General features: G+C 38.1%; 1 protein-coding gene across 1 annotated transcript in view; it reads left to right on the top strand.

The window, feature by feature from the left end:
* appbp2 (amyloid beta precursor protein (cytoplasmic tail) binding protein 2) overlaps positions 1-19,878 on the top strand; it is a 66,693-nt gene that overhangs the window by 13,787 nt on the left and 33,028 nt on the right. The window contains exons 2-3 of the mRNA XM_052035652.1: positions 4,055-4,143; positions 16,797-16,948. Coding sequence (XP_051891612.1) covers positions 4,055-4,143; positions 16,797-16,948 — 241 coding nt within the window. The remainder of the gene's footprint in view (positions 1-4,054; positions 4,144-16,796; positions 16,949-19,878) is intronic.

The following is a 19,878-nucleotide window of genomic DNA, read 5'->3' on the forward strand; positions in this document are numbered from 1 at the left end:
TCTTCTTTCCAATCCCCTTCCCTCATTGTTCCCATCTGTCCACCATCCCTCCCTTATTTGGTTCTACTCCACCTTCTTCATCAGATTCCATTATCTGCACCCCTCTGTCTCCATTTATCACCTAGCCTCTGTTGCTATCTTAACCCTTCCTACCTCCTCCTGACTCCATCTGCCAATCAACCCCTCCTCACCTGGATCCACCTATCACTTGCCAGCTCGTGCCCCACCCTTTCCCCTCGTCTCTTGATACTGGCTATCTCCCCTCTACTCAGCCCAGATGAAGGGTCTCGATCTGAAATGTTGGATGTCCAATTCCCTCCACAGATGCTGCCTGGCCCACAGTTCTTCCAACAGTTTGTTTTTTGCTTCGATCTATTTGTGGTATGCTTTATGACTACTACTGTAATTCAAGACAATGTGGCTTCATAACTGAACAATAGAGTGGACCATTTGATCAGTCAAAATGGCTGTGTGCTTAGTGACCTTTGATCTAGTGTTATAATCTTTGGTCTTGGTAGTCTGAAACCTATGTCAAACATTTTTTTGAAGCAGATTTTTAATAAAACAGTAGATAGCATCTGCCAAAAAGGCAACAATTAATGTTTTGGATCTGAATTTTCATTAATATTGTCAAAACTTGTTGTTGGGGTCTGCTAATTTTTTTCTGTTTCTTATGTTGGAGCTTTTTCATGTTTCTATCGTTGCCAGGACTGACATTTCCTTTCCCAACACCCTCGAGCTCAGCTCAGTTTCCAAATGTTTTATCTGGATTTCTGTACAAAAATTGGATAACTGATGTACATAAGAATACAGCCTAGTGTATGACAACAGCTGTAAAAGAAAAATGTTCTCTTATCTTTAAAACTACATTCTGTCATTGACAGCATTGAATGTAAAGAGTGACATGCTAGTTGTTTCTAATGGCAGTAGCATGAACTTCAGGCATCACAGCTGGGATAAATTGTGTTTAATATTTGTTAGTAGCCTTACAAAGATGCAAGAGGACAGCTGTTTTTCTTTAAAAATCAAAAATACCATTTGCTTTGAGAGTGGCATAAATGGTGATCTCTGTATAAATGTGCAGGACCTGCCCTGGATGTGCATGATGCTGATGTTGCTTACAGTGGAAAGTTCCATTTCAGCATGAACGTTTGCTTTATGCATAACATGCAAATAAATAGTGACAAATACAAGTGAAACTGCAGAGTGGACTTTTGTAAACTGAATCAGATGTTTGAGTAGAAACACCCAGACTCTGGGACATGAGCTGAATGTAGTGTTTTCTAGTTCAAATGCAGCTCTTGGAGATTTACAATAAGCAAATTAGTGCTCCAACATTCTGTTCACAGACATATGGAGGAAATAACAGGTCCAGCACTCATTAACTCCTGATCCCAGTAGATGTGTATCAGTAGTGTTTTAACGTCCAGTACACTATGCTCTCTAACCTTGACCAATATGTTTTTAGAGGCTAAGCATCATTTTGTCCTCTAATCTCAGTATACTGATAGTAAAACTTCCACTGCAGATAGCAGTGTGTATGAAGTTGTCGTATTAAATATATAGCATGCTTGTGATCTTCCTATAAAATATTCCTGCTGAATACATAGCCTTTGTATTATAGGCAGTGCTCACAACTGATAAGATCTGTGAGCAATCCTACTAGTGGATGATGATGATGGTATAATCTAATTGTAAGAAGCAAAGATCAGTCAAAATGAAAAGATTTGCATTTCCAAAACGGTGCTCCCATTACTACAAAGGAGTAACTTGAAATGTCACCATGAAATGTATCGCAGGAAGTCTTCATGTGAATATTCTCCTGGATCAGAACTAAGGAAAACAACATAACTGCTATTAAAAGATGCCTTAGCAGCCAACTGGCACTAATTTCTATATATGGTAAGTACGCTGACTGAAGAACAGAAGACTTTATTTCAGGAAATATAATTTACATGAGATTAGAATTAATGCAAAATTGGCTGTAATTTTGGGTCGAAATAATGCAAAGCAGAAGTGACTAATAAAGTAAATCCTAGTGTTGTGCCACCATTTAGAGGAGTATCTATCTCCCAATCAGTTCTGATGTTGCAAGTAGGATATGCAAAATGTTCTGAAGAATTTGCTAGCGTTCAACCTCACTCTTGACAAATCCACAGATATAGAAGAAAAAGCACAGCTAGAAATAATTTGTGAAATAAATGTTGGATTTAGTGGTACTAAAAGAAACAATGGAGTATCAAGATGAAAAGTGCACTTGACTGCATTGAAAAATTCCAGTATAAAAATGCCAAGTGAACTTTTCACTGGTGCAGTGGATGAAGCACCTGCAATGGTAGGAAAAATAGTAGACATTTTAGACTCTGAAATGTATCAGAATTTCCACAATTTCTTTTAGTTTATTGCACCATCCATCAAGGGTATCTTGCAGAGGATATTTGAAGTACAAAAATGTTGTAAAAACTGTTTCAGAAATTGTCAACTTCATCTGGGAAGACTAATTAACGATTCAGAAAAAAATTGAAGTGCTGTAATTTAAAGAGAAACTTAAATGTATTGTGAGGTGATTGTGTCGGTGTTTTCGGTTTGTGCAACTGCAAGAGCCTTTTCAGAAAAGGAAAGTCCTATATTACAACTTGAGCAAAAGATAGAGGATTTCATGTTGCTCACTAGTATTATGGGGTATCTGCATACACTCAACTTGGCTTCGCTAGAGAATAATAAAATTGTATCTTATATAGTCTTCACCTTCCAGTGCAGGTCACCAAAGAGACATGGGGTCCAGACATTTTGATCATAAGTGGATGGTAAACATTACGAGAAATCAAAGCCCATGATCGCAAACACGAGGAATATTAAGATGTATTACAAAGACTACAGTCAAGTTTTGAAAATGTGCAGAAGTGGAAGTTGTATTTGGGGTGTCCTGTTCCCACATTTACAGTTACAGAAACCTCCACTGTAGAAATAAAATTATTGAAACTCCAAAGGGACAGGCTTTGAAAATGCATAGATCACAGCAAATAATCTGAATCAATCAGATGGACGTGCAAGGAGTAAAATATTTTTCACTCAAGAAGACCAGAATGCAACTTATTTCAGTTTGTGTCACAAGATACTGAGATGAATTGCTCTATTCTGTGATGAAGTTTGTAAAGTCAAAAGATCGTGGAACACTAACATGCTGCCTTGACAAAACCACATTTCCAAAGGTGTGCACAGAATGGAGAGTTGCAAAGACTGGTTGTAATTAGCGGTGATGCAACAAGTACAAGCGATCTCTGCATTATGGCTGTTCGGGTAACAAAAATTTGCCCCACAGAATTTGTAGATCACTAACCAAAATTTTGAGACAGGAAATTTAATTCTTACAGAATTTATGCATTGGGGGAGGGGAAAGGTAAATAAACATTTATTTTTCAACATGTGTTTCTTACTCAGATGATGTGGCTTCGTGTTATGGAAAATCCAGATGCAGATATTTTTACTGGAACATGACCCCCCTGTACTGCGGGGGTCACCTGTAGGTGTTTAATACTTTTATCATGTGGATTGTTAACATGAAAAATGAATATATCTAATATTCTAAATCCATATGTATCTAATATTTTAATAAAAGTGTGTTCTTGAGACTCTCAAACCTCTGAACGTTATTGCACATGGAATCTGAAGGCAATTGGGTTTGGCACCCTGTGTTAGGCAGAATATGAGAGTCAAGTTATTAGTTATTATCCAGTGTTTAGTGACTTCCTTTGTATTTCTGTGCCTCCAAGATAAGCTAGTACCTCTTCCTGAGCCTACTGTCATAAAATGGATTAAAATGTCTGATTGATATTCACCACCTGAATGCACTTAACTCTCCTTGATGAATCACTTGGGTGCAATGAACGATATAGTTTCTTAAAAGTAACTTAAAATATGTTTATGTAATCTTTAATTGCTCTCGAGGGCAGTAAGAATTAGAATCAAATGCTGACCTCGCCGGGTTGCCTACATCCTATGTGAAAATTGGAAAGTACTAATTTTTCTAATTAAAATCACTTGGATTTTACAGCTTTATCAACAAGGACGTCTTTGCCAATTGGGTGGTGAATTCTGTGAGCTTGAGGTGTTTGCAAAAGTACTGCGAGCATCAGACAAAAGGTAAGCACATTTAATGTGCATGTAGACATTTATGCTGTAATTTAATCAGTTTATATTTGTTGTCACTCAGTTTTAGTCTGGAAGTAACAATGGAGTAATAGGATTTTGGGCCCGAAATGCAAAAAAACTAGAATTGTCCGCTGTGATCTTTTTGTACTACATTCTTTCCTAGAAGTCCAACACTTGGAATCCTGGGCCGGTGCCAAGACATTCTTACCTTAACCATCATTTCTGGCTTCCAAGTTTTATAAGTTTGTAAGATCAAGGCTCCACCTTAAAGCAAAGGCTTAGCCTGTTTTTGTAGATATTATTAATACTGTTTCTGATGAATTTTAGATATGAATTTGTTTTTCTGATTGGGAATGTGCAATCTTGCTCCAACAATGTTAGCTCTGAATTTGAATTGATAGATGTACTTCTTATATGCATTGTGTTGTTTAGCTTTCCTCTCTATTATGTTCATTGGACTTGTTCAGCAGTTGCTGAACTTTTATGTTCTGGAAGTGTGTTTGAAAATTCTTATGACTCCCCTGTACATAACCATGATATATTACTCGCTATGTTCTAAAAATGCCTGTACTCTTTTCCTTTTCCTACCCATTACTCGCTCTTGGCACTTTCTTGTCAAGAAAGTTATTTCTCCTTCCCTACTATCAACTCCTTTCCCCTTTCCTGATCTACACATTCATCACTGAAACTGGTCCTTTTTCTTCACCTTGAAGTATAGCTTTTTCTGCATTGTGCAAAGTCCTGTTTTTAGCTCAGAAAATACTGAGACTTTCAACTGGAAATGTGTCAGCCAAAATTTCATTTGCATAGATCCTTCATTGTAAAAACACTCAAGTACAACACAGAAACAAACCAAAAACAGGAACCAAACTAAATAAAGAAATATTAGGAAGGATGACTGAAAGCTTTCTCTAAGTGGTTGATTTTTAAATAGGGAATTCAAGTCAATCAAGCATGAGCTGTAGGGAGGCAGGAAGCAAAGGGGGTCATTAGAGCAAAGATTTCAGCTATTTCTTTAGCAGTGGATAAGGTAACAGGGTAAAAGATGGTCAAAGCCACAAATAGATGTCGGGAGACCAGGACCTCGTGAACATAAGAACATAAATAGGATCAGGAGTAGGCCATCTGGCCCATTGAGCCTGCTTCGCCATTCAATCATGGCTGATCTGACTGTGGACTCGGCTTCACCTACCTGCCCTTTCCCCATAGCCCTTAATTCCCTACTATGCAAAAATCTATCTAACTGAGTCTTAAATATATTTAATGAGGTAGCCTCCACTGGGCAGAGAATTCCACAGATTCATTGCTCTCTGGGGGTGGGGGGGGGGGGGGGGGGGGGTGGAAGCAGTTTATCCTCATCTCCATCCTGAATCTTGAGGCAATGTCCTCAAGTTCTAGTCTCACCTACTAGTGAAAACAACTTTCCTGTCTCTTATCTTATCTATCCCTTTCCATAATTCTGTTTCTATAAGATCCCTCTCATTCTTAATTCCAGCGAGTATAGTCACAGGTGACTCAATCTCTCCTCGTAGGCTAACCCCCTCATCTCTGGAATCAACCTGGTGAACATCCTCCAAAGTCAGTATATCCTTTCTCAAGTAAGGAGACCAGAACTGCATGCAGTACTCCAGGTGTGGCCTCACCAGTATCCTGTACATTTGCCACACAACTTCCCTGCTCTTAAGTTCAATTCCTCGAGCGATGAAAGCCAACATTCCATTTGCCTTCTTGATAACCTGTTGCACCTGCAAACCAACCTATTGCAATTCATGCACAACCACTCCCACGTCCCTCCACACAACAGCATGTTGCAATCTTCCACCGTTCAAATAATAATCTGATCTTCTATTTTTCCTTCCAAACTGGATGACCTCACATTTACCAACATTGTACGCCATCTGCCAGACCCTTGCCCACTCACTTAAGCTATCTATATCTCTGCAGACTCTCCGCATCCTCTGTAGAATTTGCTTTGACACTCAATTTAGCGTCATCAGCAAACTTAAATACTCTACACTCGGTTCCTTCTTCCAAATCATTAATGTGTATCATGAACAAGTTGCAGGCCCAGCACCAACCCCTGCAGCACTCCACTTGCCACTGCCAACCGGAGAAACATCCATTTATCCCAACTCTCTGCCTTTCTATTGATTAACCAATCCTCTATCCATGCTAATACATTACCCCCAACTCCATGCATCCTTATCTTATGGCTAAGTCTTTTATGCAGCACCTTATTGAATGCCTTCTGGAAATCCAAGTATACAACATCCGCCTGTTCCCTTCTATACACTGCACTCATTATATCCTTAAAGAACTCCAGTAAGCTTGTCAAACAGGACCTCCCCTTCCTGAATCCATGCTGTGTCTGCCTGATGGAACCACTTCTATCCAGATGTCTTGCTATTTCTTAATCATAGCTTCAAGCATTTTCCCAACTACAGACATTAAGCCAGCTGGCCTATAGTTAGCCATCTTTTGTCTGCATCCTTTTTTAAACAGTGGTGTGATATTCATTGTCTTCCAATCCACCAGGACCTGCCCAGAGTCCAGAGAATTTTGGTAAATTATCACAAACCCATCTCCTTTCACTTCCGCTATTTCTTTCAGTACCCGGGGATGCATCCCATCAGGACCAGGGGACTTGTCTACCTTTAGGCCCACTAGTTTACTCATCACTACCTCTTTAGTGACAGTGATTTTTATCAAGGCCCTCACCTCCCATTGCACCCATAACATCTCTGTCATGTTAAACATATCCTCCACCATGAAGACCGACACAAAATAGTCATTCAAAGCCTCAGCCATTTCCACAGCTAATTCCCGCTCCTCATCTTCCAAGGGACCTACATTCACTTTAGCCGCCCTTTTCTGCTTTATATAATTATAAAAACTTTTACTATCTGTTTTTATATTTTTTGTTAATTTACTTTATTAATCTATCTTCCCTTTCCTTATTGCTTGCTTAGTGGTTCTTTGCTTTTTAAAGTTTTCCCAATCTTCCAATTTCCCACTACTTTTGATGACTTTGTATGCATGAGCTTTTAGTTTGATGCCGACTTTATTTCCTTAGTTATGCAAGGCTGGCTGGCTGGCTCTTCCCACTCTTGCTGTCTTTGCTTTTAACTGGAATATACTTTGGAGCACTGAAAGATCTCTTTGAAAGTCTTCCACTGTTCCTCAACTGTCCCACCATGTAGCTCTTGTTCCCAGTTTACACAAGCCAACTCCTCCCTCGTCCCATTTGTAGTCTCCCTTGTTTAGGCATAATACACTGGTTTTAGATCAAACTATTACACCCTCCATTTGTATGAGAAGGTCTGTGAGAAGTTGCTGATGATTAAGAACAGTTTGACACACGATAACATATGGACAGCAGAGTTTAGGATCAGCAGTAGTTTACATTGGTTTGAGGAGATTGAGGGATGAGGTTGGATGTTATTAGCAAAAACAGAATAAGTAGTTATGTTGTGAGGGCTTGTAGGTCATAACTCAATTTGGGATCAGTTAGGATATTGCATAGCAACGTGGACTAAACTTTACTTTAAAATTTTATTTATACAGCACAGTAACAGCCCCGTCCAGCCCAATGAGCCTGCACCACTCAATTATGCCCATGTTAACCTACTAACCTGTACGTCTTTGGAATGTGGGAGGAAACCCCATGCAGACACTAGGAGAACATAGAAACTCCTTACAGACAGCAGCGGGAATTGAACCCCAGTTGCTGTCGCTGTAATAGCATTACGCTAACTGCTAAGTTACTGTGGCGGATTGATATCTAATTCTTGAGGAAAACATTGTTGGTTTGGGGTTGACCTCTTGGTATCCATGACTTTGGCATCACCTACATCATCCTTTGATGAGCACCTATGGCCCCTTTTACCCACTCCCCAAAATAAAACACTCAACCTTGGCTATTCTGGTATTTTCTAAACATGTTGAGTTGTGAAATTAATAAGTGTAATAATGTACTTAATTTTCACCTTAAAATTTATTCACATATGCTTCCTCCATTTTCAGAAAGACCTTTTGGAAATTATGAATTCTGTGCTTGCAGAAATTCAGTACGCAAATGTATTGTCTAATCTGGTAGTCGTGAAGTCCTAGGAGGTTTCAAGTTTGACGTCTAGTCTGATCTGAGGAAGTTTGTCTCAGGAAGGCAGTGATAGGAGCGTTGGAGTTATCCTGTTCCTCTGGATTATGGAGGAGAGAGTAATTGACCAAGATTATCCTTTTCATTTTCTTCAATGACTTTTGCTTACTGGATTTTGTGGATTTTCTCTTGGTGCAAGCAGGTTAGGGTTTGGTTGTGGTTGGTCCCATTTGCCCCTCATGTCAAATGTTAGTACTCATTCTATACTTCCCGTATATGTCGGGTGAACTGGAGAGGTGCTGCATTGAGGATGGGAGGAGCTAAGGCTGAGAGTTTTCTTGACCAACTCCTATATATATTTATATGCACTTGAAGGATAAAAGCTTTGCGTTTGTTTTCCCACACTTTGTCTGGTTTATTGCTTTTCTCTTCTTGCACCTAAATGGTTTCCATGACTGACTAGTTTGCAATTCTACCTTATTTTAAATACCTAGTCAATTTGCACTTCAAACTGAATTTAATATATTTTTCATTTGGCTATTGTGTGTAAAGTTCATGGCTATAAAATTCTCCAACTGAAATCACTTATTGACTAGTATTAATTATATAAGGGGTGTTTTAATTTTTGTTAGAATGTCTTCAGACATCCCAATCTTCTTTATACTATTGATAAAGAATTCAAATCTTTTTTGAGGAGTTTTTAAAGAAAATTAATAATAGATATAATTAGTTAAATTGTTTACGTTTGTTTACTGAGATTTCCAACTGCATATTTTGTTGATACAGAAGAGCCTTTACTGTCTTACTGAATTTTCTAAAGTGCAAATGGGGGGTGGGGGTGGGGATGGTGGTAAAATACTAGCAGCATGCAAGAAATAATGATTCATGACAATGGAACTGGAACGGTTCAAATGCAGATTGCTAAGAGTGTCCACCATTTTATGTATATGCAGTGCTGAAGTGTATTTCTGGAAAAATGAACATGAAATTATAATATTGACTGGAAACAGTGTTTAACCAGGCAAGTTGCTTAAATGTGCATTGCCTAATAGAGAGAATAGGTTACAATGGTACGATTCTGAGCACAATCCCCCGGTGCACTAATTTGTTACAGCGCTCTTCAGGCATGTACCCCACTGTATTTTGTGGAATGTGCCCTACTGTACTAGGAACCTGGCTACGAACTCCTACTCTCCCTGTTGTTGTTCCGGGAACTTGGTTGTCAGCACATGGGGTAACAATCACCTTGTCCTTAGCACTAACTGTGCCAGCAAGGAAGCAGCCTTGAGCCCCACATTTTCATGCTGAACAGCTGCACTTGTCCTAGCCTACCCAACACCTGCTCTCACAGGCAGCCTTTCCACTCCATGCCATAAGCAATTTATTGCTGCAGGAGCTACAGGGATTCATAGCAGTTTCCAGGCACAGCAGCACTATCGAATAAAACATACACTTTGAAACCCAACTACCCCCTCCCCCTGCCCACTTTTCCACTGATTCCATTAGTGCTTTCACTCCTGGGAATGCATCCTGAATGCTAATTGAGGCACCGGTGTACTAATATCAATGTCATCATTAAATCAATGCTTCTCCCTATAAAAATGGAATCTTGAGTGTTTGGGAACTGACTCTATGCCCTAGTATACATTTCAGATATCAGTCTTAAAATTTGGTAATTATTTGACAGCGTGGCATCCATTCATTTGCATATGTCCAAAATTATGCACTGTTTCCAACAATTTAACTACAGACTTCTACCTGTGTAACATAATGTCAGGAGACCCTCGAATAGCTTGCAGAGCTCTTCATTTATCCCAATTTACTGCTATCTCTCCTCACCCCATCCCCACTCAATGCACAACTGTTGGGTTTTTTTAATTTCTAAATTTCCACTTCTGTTGGGTAAAATTTGGCAAATTCCTTGATTTCAATAGCTCAGTATATAAAAGCAGGAATTTCCTAAACTTCCAAGTTCTGAAAATATGCATTTTAATAGTATGTAGTATTAGAATGCTTATGATGCAGTACATTTTGGCAAGAGTAGTTAATATCAATGTCATTTTTAAAGTGTTTGATATTTTTATTGCCATTCAGTCTCGATGTTCTTTGGCTAAAGGAGGGCTAATTCTTTTTTTCAAGGCATTTAAAAGGGAAACATCTCAGTTGTCATATAAAAGTAGCTTTTAATTCAGATATGCTTTTTCTTCCTCCACCCATAGCCCACTTCCTTAGTGTAGTAAGAAGCTTTGCCATATACATTATAGTTTCTTCTATGAGAATACTTTTAACCGTTGGAAATTTTATGGACAAAGCTGTTGTGCTTATTGAAAAATGAAGGTCATTGCAACTAGTTGAGAATTTCTAGCATAAATTTTATTTTAGGATCCTCCCTTAGAGTACAATTCCTAGATCACTAACAGTTTTCCAGTTTGTAACTTTTTGTACAACTCTATTGATGCTGTGGTACATAGAAACAACCAGATCCAGTGCTGCATGCTCATTCCACTAAAGGTTATTCATACGGTAAATTTCAGTCTATTAGTCATCAAGTTTGTCTGAATATTTAAACTTTGTAAGGAACGACAGACTTGTGTAGATGCCTCAATTATCATTTTGATTCTGCAGTCAGAGATATTTTGATTTTAATTTGAATTGCCTCCCCCTCCCAGCTTTGCAAAGAGGGGAGAACAAGGAGACTGCAGGTTGAATAGTGAATAATGAAAACATTTCCTGTGAACTTCAAGCTTCTATACTTTGTACCTCAATCTGCTGTAGTAATATGTAGCTATTGATCTTGACCACTGAGTACCTTCATTTGTGATGTCCTTGTCTCTGGTTAAAGCCTTTACCCTCCACTTTGGTTACCTCCAGAGCCTGCAGGTGGTGGTGTTCCCATGTGCTTATGGCCACTGCCCTTCATGGTGGTACAGTTTGCAAGTTAGGGAAGTACAAGGCGAGTGATTGTAGTGCATTTTGTAGGTTGTACATATTAGCCACTGTGCACTGCTTGTGAAGGAAAAGAATGCTTGGAGTGATTTTGGATGCCAGTCAAGCAGGTTGCTTTTTTCTGGATGGTGTCGAATTTCCCGAGAGCTATAGCCAGCCAGCCAAGTTGAGTGTATTATATCACACACCTGACTTGTATATTGTAGATGATGGAAAGACTTCAGGATGTCGGATGATAGGTTACTTGACACAGGATACCCAGCAAAAAAGAAAGTCACTCAGCAGATCAGTCAGCAGCTGTGGAGGCAAAGGGATGGCTGACGCTTCAGGTCAAGGCTCTACACCAGCTAATCATTTGCACGTGGATTAGTCACTCATTGCTAGATGCATCTGGACCTCATCAATGATATTATGTTTTGTCCCAAATCTAGTAACTATGCCAGGATCTCTGTGGAGCAAAGTCCACAACTTAATTTCTACAGCCCAATGTCTCCTTAATCCTCTAGCTTTGGACCTGTCCCGCTCTCTCCCAAATCCCATGCTCTCACCGATGGAGTCCTTCGGTGTGGTTACAATTTAAAACACAACACAGACCACTGAATCCAACATGGAGAACTTAAAAAAGAATTAGTAAATTTATAAAGCACACTTCTTAAGTATTCTTTTCATTAACATGCATGATTAACGTAAAATTAATGTATTAATTTCACTTTGCATTAACTTTGCATATTAACCAACAGTCTTAATGTGATTGTCTCTCAGGTACTTCCATGCACTATTTTAAAATTCTCTGCCTCAACTCTTGAATCCTCTAATTAGAACACAATAACACAGTGGCTGATTTTACTGAATTTTTAAGTTAACTGCAATGTTTAAAAGCTGTAGATGGAGAAAACCTTCATTGGGAGTACTATCAAAGAAGAGTACAGTAATGCATTAACTACAGTAAGAGTAAATTCATAATTAAAGCTTAATTTATGCAGCAGTACTATATCTGCAGTATATAGAAACTTGTTAAATTGATTATAAAAAGAAACTTGAAGTACCTGAGAAGCAGGAAGAAGGCACCACTAAACAATTCCTAAGCAAATGACTATTTTACTAAGCAAAGTAATGTGCAACAATTTTGATCCTTTTTAATGTATTTTTGCTTTTCTTTCTATTTTCACTCTATTACCCCGGAAAATTGAGAGTTGATTATATTGTCCCATCACCATCTCTAGCCCTAGCTACAGAAACAGCCTCGCAATTAACATTCTCATCCTCCATGTTGAAATCCCTTTACTGTTTTCTCTGTGTCTGTATCCTCCATCTGTTTTACAACCCTCTCACAACAATCTGGTACTGAGGTTAATGTTACACAGCTTTAATGAAAAGTAAGGCTTTTGTTCAGAAGTATTCTTTTTCTAATAACAAAACATTAAAAAAAAATGTAGATGTCATAGGTTTATTTATATCCATTTCTCTGCCCTTGTGTGAATGGTAGATTTGTAGAGAAGGGTAGTTTTTTTTTCTGTGGATCTGTTTCCATGAGGGCTGTCTGAATTCCTTTTCACAATTATGCCTGGCACTAAAAGGATTTTGTGTAATTAGAGTAAACTATTTCAATCAAAGTATGCTACTTGACTTAGATTCTGGTTGTGAATGACTGGAGAACGTGCCGTTGGTGTACTGAAAAGCATTAATAGTCTGTTTCAGTGAACTGCAAAATTGGCGATTTTTTTTTACCTCTTGCGCAGGGAACATTTACTTCATCCCTATAACTATAGAAGCTTTATTTTCCTGTTAAGCCCATTTAAAGACTGTTGTTTGACTTGCTGTTAATATTATCAATAGCACTGAAGGAGCGTTTTGCAAATGAGAAAGGAAATATGACGAAAGAAAATGCAGTAACCCCTCATTCACTTTTAAATGGGTGTTGATATTGACATTCAATCTGAATGTCATGTGCAGGCCAATTGAAGCAATGATGCATTATCTGACAAGACATGCTAGAGTTCTAAGATTAATAGAAGATTATGACATTTGTCTTTAAACATCTCCAAAAAGTACCTGGTTATATACAATTGTTATGTTTCTTGTAATAGGCTTCCTTGCAACCACAAAGTTGAGCTATTTAATGTGGATGGCTTGCTAAAGATGAAAATCAGTGTTTTGATATTCCAACAATTGTCATCCTTTCATGCTGTATGGAATTGAGTTAATAAAAACACCTTGTACTTCTTCACAGAACCTGCTGTTTCATATTGATTAAAATGTTAATGTGCTCTTAGCTGCAAATGTGTCATGAATCCATGCAACCTAAAGGCCTCTAGAGAAATTGATCCGATATCAGCCAGGGCAGCAGTATTGCTACTCCTAGTTGATCTCTGTTCCTCTGGCTAAGGAAGAATTTCTAAAAATCCTCAAAGGCTGAGTGCATGATTTTAAATATTATTGTTCAATATTCATTTCCCATTGTGGGAAACAAATACTAACTTGTCAATTTAGAGTGGCGGTAGACAGTTTTCAAGGGGATTGTTGGCACCGAAACTTATCCATTGGAGTTTTTGTTTCCATCTGTAGAATTAAAAATAGAATACACTGTTAGCATGCTATTTAACTTATCTAGTTTTCCTCTGAAGAAGAGTAAGTGGTTTTCGAATGTGTGTTATCCGTTAATTATGTTCTTTTAAAATTTCAACATTTAAGCAACAATGAAGTGTAATTGATCTTCTGCAATCCTTTTGCTTGATGCAAGTTGCAGAAACCTACTGTGGCAGACCCTAGTATTCATGTGAAGCTTTTCATTTATTCCAAAAAGTGAGTAACACCTTTTTGGGAATCCCTGGTCCAACAATACTCAGACTTGGAAGCGTGCAGGAAGCTACCAAGCACAGTCTTTTCAGGAGCATGTGCAGATCAAACACAAAAGCAGGTGAAACGTTGAGCATTCCATAGAACCCACCCACCCCATTAAACTGTACATGCCCTACATATGGCAGGCCCTACAGAACTGGAATGGCTGCAAATCATTCTTGACCCTGGAAGACTTCCCAAGAAGAGTTCAGAAGTACTTTGCTAGCTGTAGAGCAGTTTGCAAAATCTGATGTCATAAAGTGCTAGGAAATGCAAATCTTTATTCAGATATTATTGGAACGGTGGGTTGAGTGGAATCTAACCATATAGTGTATATTCTGACCCTTAGTTTTCTGATCTGATGTTACAATAGGATGTTCAGTTTTTCTGCTTTTCTCTGACATTTCCCATTCTTTCAAGTTGTTAGACTGTTTCTTTGTACTGCTTGGAGTCCAGTATGTGTTTTGCAAGGTCCACCTAATATATATTTTTAAAACATCTTGTTTACTAACCTTAATCACTGAAAGCAAGATAATACTTCATGCCTAGAAGATTTGATCATCCCTTGCTTAGTTTTGTGCCAGTATATTTCCTTTTATGAAACTTGAGACCCTATATACTTGAGGCAGCTTAGTGTGTGGTAGAATCTGAGGAAACTTGATTAAAATGTGGGAAAAAATTTTAAAAGCAGGATGTGACTGGGTGACTGATGGTCAGCGCAGTCTCAGTGGGCCAAAGGGCCTGTTTCTGTGCTGTATCTATCATGCTTTGTCTCAATTTTTATCTTTGTATCTTTTAAGCAAAGCTATTTGCCACTCTTGTGCATAGAATTATCTAGAAAAACTAGAAACAGGCAAATAATCCTGTGTTTATCCTCTAGATGAGCTCCCTCCAAATTTAATTTCACCTTGTCATTGATTCCATCCATTTGCTTCAACTATGGCATGTGCAGGAAATTCCACACTACTACTTTATTCAGAGTGGTCATGGTTAACATAGAAAATTCATTCTTATCCTGTCAAATACCTTCATAATTTTAAAGAGCAACACACACAAAATGCTGGAGGTACTCAGCAGGTCAGGCAGCACCTTTTGAGGGTAATGAACAGTTGATGTTTCTGACTGAGACCCTTCATCAGGACTGGAAAGAAAAAGAACATGCCAGAATGAAAGGGGTGGGGAGAGGAGCATGAGTGTGGGTGATAGGTGAATCTGGGGGTGGGGGGGGAGTGGAAATGATGTGAGAAGCTGGGAGGTGATAGGTGGAGGAGGCAAAGGGTTAAACAAGATGGAATCTGATAGGAGAGAACAGGAGACCATGGAATAAAGGGAAGGAGGTGGAGAAGCTCATGGTCCTCCCCCACCCCTTTTATTCTGGCTTTTGCCCTCTTTCCAGTCCTGGTGAAGGGTCTCAGCCCAAAACATTAACTGTTCATTTCCCTCCATAGATGCTGCCTGATCTGCTGAGTTACTCCAGCATTTTGTGTGTGTTGTTCCACATTTCCAGCATCCGCAGTCCCTCTTGTCTTCATAATTTTAAAGACTTCTTTCACGTCACCTATTGGACTTTTTTTTCCGGCCTGTTCAGTCTTCCCTGATAGTAGTTGTTCTCAGTTCTGGTATTATCTTTGTATATTGTTCATTTACATTCTCTTGTGCTTTGTAGTCTAGAGACATGAATTCCACATAGTTACACTCAAGTGTGATCGATTTTTTTAAAAGAAAGGTTCAGTATGTGCAGTATTTCTGCTGTTGCTCAGTTGAAGATGGCCTCACCTCTTTAGTCAGGAAATTGGGTGGTCATGTCCCACTGTAGAGCATAAATGCAAAGCTAAATTCCCCAGTGCATTTCATTGAAGGGCTTACCTACTTCTCAAAAATCTTCAGATTGGGAAGAGGCAAAGGATCTTAGGTTATGCTTTCACAAATTAATGGCAGAGCAAGTTTACTCTGCTACAAAGCATTCAAAGTGCTGAGATACATCTCTGGAGGAATTTGGAAGTGAAGACTTGTATTTGCATAGCACTTTCATATCTCTCTTGTGCACTAAAGCAAGGCTGACACTCCAGTGCAGTAGAGAAGTAGTGTTATGTTGTTAGCAGTATGGCATTTTTGAATGTGACATTAAATCAAAGATCTGTTGACTTTGAAGTACAAGGAAAAAAAATCCCATGGTTCAATTCGAAGAGAAGTAGTGGAAACAATCCTAAGTGTATTGGGCAATATTAAAATTACTTGTAAAAGACATTGTCTGCTCTTTTATACTTTACAAAGCAAGCTCTCACAAGCAGAAAAGAATAAAAAGTAGGCAATCTAGCCTAATGTAAAAGGTGCTGTAATTGAATGTCTTTCTTTGCTTTTAAATTCCTGCAGAATTAAATCTTGCAACTTTTCACGTGTATTACAGCTTGGTTAACCTGCTCTACTTTTAATAATTTATGAAATTGTATTCTTAAACTTCTCAAACAAGATCAAGCAGAAACAAGGAAGTCTATGTCCCTTTTAGTCCTTTTACCAAAATGCTGCCTTGTACTCAAATTGCTGGATATTTCCTTTCTGCAAGTCTGTGAACAAAATCTCTCATTTTGCAGCAGTCTTACTCAATGTTAACAATATTCCATTTAGTAGGTGCATTTTTCTTAGCCCGGTGAAGGGATTTTGATTTTTTTTTTCCTACACAATGTTATGATGTATAAAGATAAAAGTTAACTGCAGTAAAAGATCTTTTAAATTGTCTTTAATGCATTACTGTTCTCTCTTCTAGACATCTCCTGCATCACTGTTTCCAAGCTTTAATGGACCATGGAGTAAAGGTGGCTTCAGTATTAGCCAATTCCTTCAGCAGGCGCTGTTCCTATATTGAAGAGTCAGATGCCCATGTAAAAGAGAAAGCAATCCAATTTGGATTTGTTTTAGGTAGGCCATGCTTTTAAATTGATTGAAAATGTATTTGGTCCATGGTTGGTTCTGGTGTTGTATTGTCCTTGAAGGCAATGCTTCCCTTCCATCATGCGCTATATTTTGGTTGGTGTTTCCCCTGTCCATTTGAATTTGTTTCCTTCATTTTGGAAAAATCCAGTTTTGATTCCTTTTACTTCCTGTTGTGTTTTTTTTTGTAAATTTTTAGGACCATTGAATTTTGCAATAGGTTCTTTTTAAAACTGTTTTCCAAGGATCTTTTTTGGAATTTTCTACTTGAGTTCTTGGCGATCATCTTTTCTGGCTGAAATTAAATTAATTGCTCAGGTATTGGTCAAAATTTCAGTGAATTTGAAAGCTGGTGTTCCTGATGACAGCTGTTTAGCTTTGGACACATGTCGTTTAATTACTTCAAATTTTTTGACAATTATGACACTTAAATTTTCATGGTGTAATTTTTGGTGCAACCTGAATAAAATATTTGAATTCTATTCAGTTTGATATTGAAAGGTTTGACTTAAGTGCATGTATGCTTATAAATTTGCCTTCAATACAAACTCATGCTGAAGATAGATTATTAAAGTTTATTCATCATTTTTAACTGTTTTTGAAAAACAGGGATATCATTGAAGGTTTAGTACAGGTTTTGCAGCAGTCATTTCAGAGGTTATGTCAGTAAATGTAGCAATAACCTTCTAAAACAAGATTAAAATAACTCTAATGTAGTTGATTGCTGGATCTTATTTCTTAAATGTGATACCTCTATTGTTGATGTAAGAACTGACCTGTGCTTATGTTAAAATGTCTTTCACCTTTTCAATTAAATGTAATTTGATCACACATTGAGATTTTTAAATTGACACTGCAGTTTTTATTGAACATTTTACTACTTTATCTTGAATTTGTATGAGTGAATGTTCAATGCTTTCTCTGTAAACTGTCTTTTGGTCTCTTTAAGATATCATGTTTAGTCCTCCCACCCACCCTGAGTCTGTCAGGAAAGAAGATCTGCTCAACTCGCAATTTGATCTTTGGCCTCGCATCCATCAGGAATTGTAGACATAACTAATTTTGATCATTATGCATTTGAATTTCATAGCCATTCATTAATGAGAGATTGTGTTTGATCAATTCTATAAGAAAACTCAAAACTCATTTATTTTAGCCTTTCATCATTCCTTCAATTTAATTACTCACTGGAATTTTCATGACATCAAGGTGAAACTGCTAGCAGCTGAAATGCTTGTGCTAATTACATTATTTCAAATGAGATGGATTACGGATTTGTAATTGGAAGGTTGAAGGAACAGAAACATCGTGTTTTTGAACAGTTTCATCCATTTATCTTGCCATTATGTAGTCTTGTAACATTGGAAGGGCTTTTGGCCCATAACCTCTGCATTGCTTTTCTGAGATATCCAATTAAACCCACTCACTTGTTCTTTCCCTAGAATCCTAAAAAATGTTCCCCCTTTAAATATTTCCAATTCCCTTTGGAGTGATACTATTGAACTTTCTACTGCCATAGTTATAGTCATTGTATTGCAGATTATAGCTGACAATGTAATTGTTTTGCATATTGAAATGCAGCAAGTAACTTTGAATCTCAGAATTGCTTAAGAGTTTTACATTTTGTGATCAAGCAAATTTACAAGAATGTAATGCTTAAAATGTGACGGAATAGGTGCATGGTTGGAATTGACTCATTGAAAGTTGAAAGCAAATAGTTTTTGAAGTTGTGCCCATTTTGAATTTTATTTTTCAACCTGGCCTTCTCACTGAAGTTAGAACGAATGCTCATTTGATTCTGCTGGAAACAAAATCTGTCATTAAACTAGCCAATTGGGGCATTGCTTTGAAAGTATTTGCTATTTTAAAAAAAAACTTTAAAAAAATGCTTTTATACCTTTAGCAGTGGTAACTTTAAGTTTGATTAATACAACTAAAATGGGTTTATCACAATAAAGCATTTTCAAACAAATGGTCAAACTATTTTTTTAAGAAACGTACGGAACCATTCAGTAGGCATATTAAGATATAGGAGCAGAATTAGGCCATTTGGCCCATCGAGTCTGCTCCACTATTCAATCATGGCTGATATTTTTTCCTCAACCCCATTCTCCTGTCTTCTCCCTTAACCCCTTTACCAATCAAGCACCTAGTAATCTCTACGTTTTTAAATACACCCAACGACTAGGGACATCCCTTTTATTCTGAGCATGTTTCCTCGGATGCTAGACTCTCCTACCAGTGGAAGCATTCTCTCCACGTCCATTCTCTCCGGGCCTTTCAGTATTTGATAGGTTTCAGTAAAATTCCCCGCTTGCCTCTTTTCTCCACCTCCACCCCCCCCCCCCCCCCCCCAACCATCCTTCTGAACTCCATCGAGTATAGGCCCAGAGTCATCAAATGTTCCTCATACGTTTAAACCTTTTAATTCCTGGGATCATTCTTGTGAACTTTCTCTAGGGCCAGCACATCTTTCCTTAGATACAGGGCCCAAAATTGCTCTCAATATTTCAAATATGGTCTTAACTAACGTCTTATGAAGCCTCAGCAGTACATCCTTGCTTTTATATTTTATTCCTCTCAAAATGAATGCCAACATTGCATTTGCCTTCCTTACTACCAACTCAACCTGAAATTTAACTTTAAGGGAATCCTGAACTAGGACTCCCAAATCCCTTTGCGCCTCCGATTTCTGAATTTTCTCCCCAAGGATAGGCAGTTGAAAGGGCAAAATTGCAGTCAGTTGGATGGGCTGAAATGTGTCTACTTTAATGCGAGGAAATATCAGGAACAAGGGTGATGAACTTAGAGCATGGCAGCCATTACACAGACTTGGCTGTCACAAGGGCAGGAAGAGCTACTGGATATTCTGGGGTTTAGATGTTTCAAAAGGGAGAGGAATGGAGGTAAAAGAGGTG

The sequence above is a fragment of the Pristis pectinata genome, chromosome 21 (genome assembly GCF_009764475.1).
Source record: "Pristis pectinata isolate sPriPec2 chromosome 21, sPriPec2.1.pri, whole genome shotgun sequence".
Lineage (NCBI taxonomy): Eukaryota > Metazoa > Chordata > Chondrichthyes > Rhinopristiformes > Pristidae > Pristis > Pristis pectinata.